General features: G+C 53.1%; 1 protein-coding gene across 1 annotated transcript in view; it reads right to left on the minus strand.

Annotated features, from left to right (window-relative positions):
* LOC130038751 (histone H3.1-like) overlaps positions 1–337 on the minus strand; it is a 159,724-nt gene extending 159,387 nt beyond the window's left edge. The window contains exon 1 of the mRNA XM_056130564.1: positions 219–337. Coding sequence (XP_055986539.1) covers positions 219–337 — 119 coding nt within the window. The remainder of the gene's footprint in view (positions 1–218) is intronic.
* Between the last annotated feature and the right edge of the window lie 7,739 nt (positions 338–8,076).

Raw genomic sequence — 8,076 nt, forward strand, 5'->3', positions numbered from 1 at the left:
TTAGCTACTGTTGTTGGCATATTTGGTATGTCACGGGTGGCTTGCCAGGCTCTGCTGTGCGGGCTGGATACCCTCGGTAGTTTTCCAGGCTCTCCAGGTGGGAGATGGAGGCTTTGGGGGCGATCTCTAATCGTCCCTGTAGGTGTTCTCAGTCTACCAAATGTAAGTTCCTGGTGACCGGACTGCTGTAACAATTTTTATACACTGACAACACGCACCTGCCTGCGTCTCCAGGCAGTGCCTGGGGCATCTGCGGCCTCAGGTTGATCTCCTTGAGATGGAAGGAGTGCGCCCGGAGGTCATTGAATAGCTGGCAGAGGGCCTGTGCCCATCGCATAGGGTCTGTGCCAGGTTGAACACCTGTGTCGAGTCCCAAGTCACTCGGTGGTTGGGCCTGAAGTGGACAAGTCACCACGGGGGTCACTGTCAATGCCCCATGCTCAATGGTGCCGTGCCTTGGCACAGCTGGGGGAGGTGGCGATGCTGCAGCCGCCGTGGTCTTTCCTCGCCCCAAAAAATTAATATTAAAAAAAAATCCAGATTGTGGCCCAAAGGAGCCAGTGCAATGGAAGACATTCATCTCTCCCCTTGCTTGCTCATGCCTCAGGAGCTCTTTAATATACACCAACATTGGGTGATTAGCAGCCTTTTTAAGCTCATTTAAGCTTTTTTTTTTAATTGAATCACCATGACATACACAGTTCCAAAGTTGTTCACGATTGGGTTTCAGTCGGACAACGTTCCAATATCCAACCCATCACAGCTGTGTTTCCCACCGCCAGTGTCTCTGGTTTCCCTCAAGAGGAGGACCTCAGATGAAGTCCACTCAGTCCAGAAGTCATTGTATTATACTCGTTCACAATCATATTCGTGTATTTCTCCATATTTCTTGTTGTTCGTTATTAAGCATTTGCCATCTTTATTTTTTCATGTAGAGTTTGAGAGAGATGATTCTACATATCAAAATATTCTGCATGCGAGAAGAGCGTTTTCTGGTGGCGTCGCTGGTTTCTTTCTCATCGTTGATGACAGTGAGCCCTTTGCTGCCTCAGGGGGCCTGAGTAACTGCAGAAAGTTGCAAATCTGTGGCCTTTAGGAAGTGAAGCACAATCGCATGAGCTTCCATCTGACTCTCTCATACTCCAACGGAAACACGTCTGGTCTTCGAGTCGCCTATCCATTCGTTGGTTTACGAGTCCCCACATCTGTTCATGGAAGGTAGTGGACACCGATTCCCTCCTTTGCTGTGGCCCTGAGCAGTGAGGACCCTCAGAGAAGCTCCTTCCTCCTCCTCACGGCAGCACTTTCATGATTCCCGATGCTGCCCTGTACATTACGGCAACATCACTTGGGAATGATCACTTCTACCCCTCCACTTGCCCAGACTTATCTTCTATGTGCTTCCTCCATCATCTCTTCCTGTCCAGATCTTTTTGTTTGAGGAGTTTCCTGTTAATAGAAATTTGGGATCAGAGCTTCACCCAGGGGGCTGCCAAGACAAAGTGGAGCCCTGAGTTCCTACTGACCTAAACTTGATTCGGAACAGGAAGCAAGCGCAGCCGCCCCATCTCCTTTCCTGCCCTCCGAGAACGTGCCAGGGACGCTATTAACATGAACCAGATGCTTGGCGATCTCTGCTTCTGCCTGCTGACATCAGAAGGACTCCATGTGGCAGGATGAGGGGGAATCTCGGGCAGCTCGTTTTGTGCTGGCATCGGGCAGTGCCACTAAAACGCCAGCGAACGCCTCTGAGTGTCACTGTGACCTGAGGGTTCTCCTAGAAGGCAGCAGAGGGAAAGAGCACGGGAAGCTCCGTGGAAAGGAAACAAGCCTTTGAGCCTGTCTGCTGAGGAGTGTCACTCGGAGCAAGAGTCAGACAGAAAGGTGACACTGGCGAACTGCACTCAGGAACGCGGGGACATGGGGAGGACCAGGCACGGGGCGCAGGGGTTGGCACTCAGGTCCTTGCCCCGTGGGCCCCACCCCCCACATGAGCTTTTCTGGGAGTGAGAGGTCCCAGGGCATGTTCAGCACTGCTGGAGAAGTTCTGCCCTCTCGTCCCCCCAAAAAGAAGGAAATGTCACCATTTGGGTCATTCGGACACGTTAGGATTATTTCAACATACACAAACATTGGGCAATTAGCAACCAGCCAGCACAATTAACTTTTTTTTAATTGAATCTCCACGACATAACACAGTTACAAGGTTGTTCATGGTTGGGTTTCAGTCAGTCACTGTTCCAATATCCATCCCTTCACAGTGCGCATCTCCCACCCACCCGCTTCCCTCCCACCACCCTCGCCCCCTCCCCTCTTCCCACCCCAGTCTGCCTCTGTGGCAGGCACTTCTCTCTCTCTCTCTCTCCCTCTCTCCCTCTCTCTCTCCCTCTCTCTATTCTTTTCCCTTTCTCTCCCTCTCCCTCTCTTTCTCTCTCTCCTTCTCTCTCTCTCCTCTCTCTCCTCCTCTCCCTCTCTCTCCTTCTCTCTCTCCCTTCTCTCTCTCCCTCTCCCTCTCTCTTTCCCTCTCTCTATTCTTTTCCCTTTCTCTCCCTCTCCCTCTTTCTCTCTCTCCTTCTCTCTCTCCCTCTCCCTCTCTTTTTCTCTCTCTCTCCTCCTCTCTCTCCTCTCTCTCCTCCTCTCCCTCTCTCTCCTTCTCTCTCTCTCCCTTCTCTCTCTCCCTCTCTCTCTCTCTCCTTCTCTCTCTTTCCCCTCTCTCTCTCCCTCTCTATCTCTCACACCTTCCGAGCATTATGGTTTGCAGTACAGATACTGAAAGGCTATTGTGTATATCCCTTCCCTCCTTTCTGCACTCAGTTCCTGTCCAGAGTGATTGTTCCCAACTATCGTTGTCACAGTGCTCTGCCCTAACTCCCCCCCGCCCCACTCCTTCCCTTGTGGCAAGCTTCCAATTAATTTACATAAATCTGTAAGAGTGTCACTTAACACAACCAATGTGTGAAGCAAGCCTGTGTCTCTGTTGACTTGATTTTGGCCCAGTCTGCTCAGGGGGCCTGTTCGTGGCCGGGCAGAGGGGCCTGTGCCATGCTGGGGAGTCAGTCAAAGAAAAGTTTTAAAATTGTTCAGGTCAGGGGATTCAAACAGTGGAGAAACAAATAGTTTAGCTCCACAGCAAATAGGACCATCAAATGCAATTAATTGAAATAGCCTTCATTAGATCTGCAACAAACATGCTAATAATCTGAGTAAACAGTAGTGCTCATTCACGGCCCGTGTGGGTCTAAATCCGTCCACCAACTCAGAGAGCAACTTTATAATTGAAAGTAAATTGAATTATTCACAGTAGTGAACATTTCTCATCAATCTTAACATTCATTAAGAATGAGAAAAAAATATGTACTGTGATGTGCTCTCATCATGCAATTAAACATGCTGCCATCATTAAAACTGAACAGTCAGAGAGACACGGGGCAGGGCGGCGGGTCACACCCAGCGGTGCTCAGGGCACACACCTGGATCTTCACCCAAGGGCCACCCCTGGCAGTGTTCCGGGGACCAGATTGGGTCTCGGTCAGCTGTGTGCAAGACAAACACTATCTTTCCTTGGACTGGCGAGCTGGTTCTCAAGTACATGGTTTGATGCCACTGACTCCCAAGGACAGTGTTAAGTCAAAGTCTGCAATGAAACCTAAATAAAAACTATTTGCAAACTAATTTATCATTGAGGGAAGCGTCCAAGCCAGTGGGGGTGAGATTATTTTAGGAGAAAGGCCAGTGATTCCTGTTCAAAGACTATTTGAAGAAACTTTCATGTGGAACTGGATTTCTTTGTCATCCTCAAAATTACAGGCAGAACACTCTACTGAAGTTTCTTGGGTGTAGGTGTCTGTATGTCTAAGTATTTTTAATACTTGCATGGACTTTAGATTCCACTTTATTTGCATATGCTTGGATAGTTTTTATACTATAGCATCATCAGCCAGTAACTATGTGAATCTACAGAATTAGATTGTGAGGACTAAGTGGAACTTTGCTGACCGAAGAGACGTTTGGAGCGTTAGCACAGCGGGTAGGGCATTCGCCTTACAAGCGGCCAACATGGCCGACCCGAGTTCGATTCCTCCGCCCCTCTCGGAGAGCCCGGCAAGCTACGGAGAGTATTCCATATGCCAGACACAGTAACAACAAAGTCTCCAATGGAGACGTTACTGGGCCCGCTCGAGCAAATCGACGATCAACGGGAGGGCCTTTACCTTACAATTTCTGCAGTGGGAAAGGTTCATAATTTACTTTTGTACGTAAAAATTTCCAAGTGGCCGTCCCTGCCTGCAGGCAGCTCTCGCAGAGGCCGGGCCTGCGAGGGGTTTCCAGGACCAGACTTAGCTGCCGGCTCTCCTCCACTACCTTCCCACAGGCCCTGCGGTGCCGTCCTGAAGGGAGACTCCCACACTTGGAACTCGGGGGAGGCCAGCCTCCAGGCAAGTGGGGGGCCGCTCTGGCTCCTGGGGCCCAGCACTGTTCTGTGGCTTCTCTGCAGAACCCGCCACACTGATAGTTACTGGGGGTGGGAAGGGGGGACATTGGGCCACACTGTGGCTCACTGCAATGACCTGGGGGCTTGGTGCACCAGGCAGTGCCAGGGGCTGTGCAGCGCTGCCCCCACTCCCTCCTTGGGACCCCTGCACAGTGCTGGGGGCCTTCAGGACAGCACCTGGCCGTGCTCAGGGGACCATGCGGTTCCAAGGAGCAAAGTGATGGTGTCTGGACCTCTGTATTCTCTCTGGGCCTGGCCATAGTTTCTAAGTCCCAAACTGAGATTCTCACACTGGAGATTGGGGGTCTCCTGACACCCACCCCTTCCAACCTGCCCAATCTCTCTGTCTCTGTCTCTCTCAAATACAGGCTGATGGGACAGAGGAAGTGGCCAACTGCCAGCGTCCACACGCCCATTAAAATAGCAGATGCCCAAGCTGGTCCCAGCACTGAGCAGATAAGACTGCTCCCAGGACAGTGCTCAACTCAGGGCTCATGTACAGGCCTCCTTACATGGCAGAAGATGTGGTGGGGTGCCTTGGCACGGGCAGCCCTGTGCTGCTACACAGTCCACTGCCTCGGCACGCCCAGCCTGTGCTTCCACACTGCCCACTGCCTCGGCACGGCCGACCCTGTGCGACGCTGCCCACTGCCATGGGCAAGACAGAGTTCAGGCTTCCAGCGAGGAGTGAGAAATGTGGAAAGTGCTGGACCGGAGGTGTCTGTGCAAGACGCCCCAGGCTGACTCCCCGCCCGTGTCCCAGCTCAGGTCTTCGTGGCAGTGGTGACTCGCGGCCCTAGAGCATGTGTCCAAGCGGTCACACGCAAGCTTCCTCCACGCGCGTGTACACACACACACACACACACACACACACACACACACACACACACACACATACGCTTCCCGCAAGGTCCCAGGGGATCCAGCCGTTTTCTCTTTTAACCCAAACTCGCACCACAGCTGCATTATTTTGAATCTTTGTTCTGTGATAAGTGTTTAAACTCTTTCTCCTGGTCCCACTTTCCCTGTGAATTTGTCTCTGAAAAGTGTGTTAACTTCCACTACAGGATCCTCCGGAATGGCCAAAGACACGTGTGGATTGAGCAGCACACAGGATTTTAGTCGACCTGACCTCAGGCTTTTATGGGGGGTAGAGCTTGGGGGCTTCCAGGTAGTGCTCCGGAGGGCCGGCTACTGTTCCCAGTATGTTGCTCACGCCCACCCATACAGTGCTGCTTGGCCTGCTGGTGCCAGGGGGCCCTTGGGGAGGGGGGTCTGGAAGGCAGTGCTGGGGCTTGAACTCAGGGACTCATGTGCGCAGACAGCTCTAGCCCTTGGTGCTCTCTCCCGTACGATCCGTCGGTCTTGCCCTCCATCCAGAGACTTGAGCTGGAGCGAGAAACTAGAAACCCGAAGACAATACTGTGTCCTCACCTTCAGGCAAGCCGGGGCCATGGCACGCTCCATTGCTGGACGCTGAGGGCGAAGATGCAGAAGCCAAATGCCAAGGGGCAGTGCCCTTCCTGAAGGGGCTGTGTGTGCAGCCTGCCATGGGCTCTGCGAGGGACCAGAGCAGAACTCCTCACCGTGCTCCCGCCCCTGCCGCCGTGCTGTCTGAGACACATCGCGGGCTCCTGGTGGATTATAATTTGGGAGAATTCACGTAGAAGACACCTGTTAAAGGTACAAAATGCTACCTAAAGCCCAGTCTTGTGAGAGAGACGCCAACAGGAACGTGTGACTCTGCGGGGAGATTTTCCGAGCGACCTTCACAGTGGAACCCTTAAGCTGTGTTACATCTGGGAGCGGGAAGTCGCATCTCTGAGAAAGGAGTTTCAGGTTCGGAACAGCAAGACGTGACGCTCTCCAGGGAAGGCCAGGCTTTGCCTTTGTGTCGTCCCTGGGGCTTCTTTAAGCCCTGCACGTTGCAGGGAGCACATCTCAGGGAGCACGTGGCAGGGAGCTGTTCTTTGGACAGACTCAGAGCCACTCAGAGCAGCAGAGGCTTCTTGGCTGCAAGAAGGGAAGCTGCTGTTTATCTGCGTGCTCGAGTGTCACGGATACATGGAATTCCAAGTCAAAATATTTATTCCTTCTTAAATTTCAGTCAGGAGCGGATGATAAGGAAAACATGCAGATTTTTAAAGGCATCACGGGAACGTCCTGCGTAGGCAGCTCCATGGGTCAGCACCACACAACTTCACCGCTGGTCCCCCGATTCCTAGGTGAGAATTCTTGCTGGAGACGGCGCTGGATGTGACTAGGGGTTGCCATGGTGACGGCGCACCCACCACACTCACCTGCTGATTCGAGGGAGGTCTCACCGCTGAGACATGAGACAATTTGAGAAATGAAGAAAAGCAGCCGGTGCAGGATGAAGCCAGGCTTCCCTGCTCAGCAGAGCCGGGCTTCCCCGAGAATCTGCACAGGGTCACTCTCCTCTTGTCATGCTGAATTTCACCCGCCGGCTGTTCGTGGGCTGGCAGGAACCTAGGATCTGACTTCCTGACTTCCAGGGTCCAGCTCCTCTGACAGGAAAGGAGCCTCAGTGCCGTAGGCTAAGTCGGGAGAAGGCGTGGGGCTGACACAGGCCAGCTGCTGAGTTCCCAGGCCAAGCCCAAGTCCTTCTGTGTGAGGAGGCGGGAGAACTTCCCAGGGCAGACGCGTCTCTGGGATGTGCTGGGTCAGTGCTTTGACAGAAAACAGGTCGAGCTTTTCGGCTTCCATTCCCAAGTTCCCTTGGCTAACCCTTCGGAACTCCCGGAAGGTTGGGAGCGAGGAATCCGGTGTAGTCGGGAGGCTGAGATTCGGGGCATGACTGTCGCGGAACTGTGTCAGTGTGACGGGGCCACCAGCCACGCCGGTAGGTGGTCAAGATGATTCTGGGGCTTCCTGGAGGAGCATGTTTTGGACACGGTGAGCAGCTCCTCACTGGGCTGGACGAGGCAGGTTTCCTGTCCCCGTGGTGGTGGGTCTTTGCAGTTGAGGAGGGTTTGAGCAGAGAGAAACTTTGATCGTCCTTGTGGCAGAGACAGGCCAACAGTCTTCACGCTGAGACGCCAACTGTCCACTTCAGACTCGGCCCCAAAGAGCTTTTCCTCCCTCCTCCATCTTGGGTGAAGCGGCCTGGTGCCCTCGCACCTGCTGCCCCTCACCTTCTACACCCCCCTGGCTCTGCTTCTCCGGGAAACGGATGCACATGGTGCTGAAACGTGACACGGGCGGAGGGAATTGCAGGCCGCTGATGGCCTTATTACTGGCCTAAGCTAGCTATCTCAGGGAGGATGATCTAGTACATTTGTTTACTACTTGGGGCTAAGAGAACCAGAAGATTAGTTCTACTTGCACTGCATGGACCACGCTTCCCCTCCCTAAATGATGCACCTGCAAATCTCCCTGCATCTCCGGAAGGGCTGGCCCACGCCCAGGGGAGGCATTTCAAATCCACAGCCTCACCCTCCCAGCCTTGCGAATTCCTTGAGGAATCCTCCCTTCCAGCCGTTTCAGTATCCTGTAGGATAATCCCTCTGGACCTCCGAGAGATAAACTCAGAAACACAAATTCACAGGGTAGCATGCCTGGGA

This window comes from Sorex fumeus, unplaced genomic scaffold (assembly GCF_029834395.1).
Source record: "Sorex fumeus unplaced genomic scaffold, SorFum_2.1 ptg000079l, whole genome shotgun sequence".
In the NCBI taxonomy this organism is placed as follows: Eukaryota; Metazoa; Chordata; class Mammalia; order Eulipotyphla; family Soricidae; genus Sorex; species Sorex fumeus.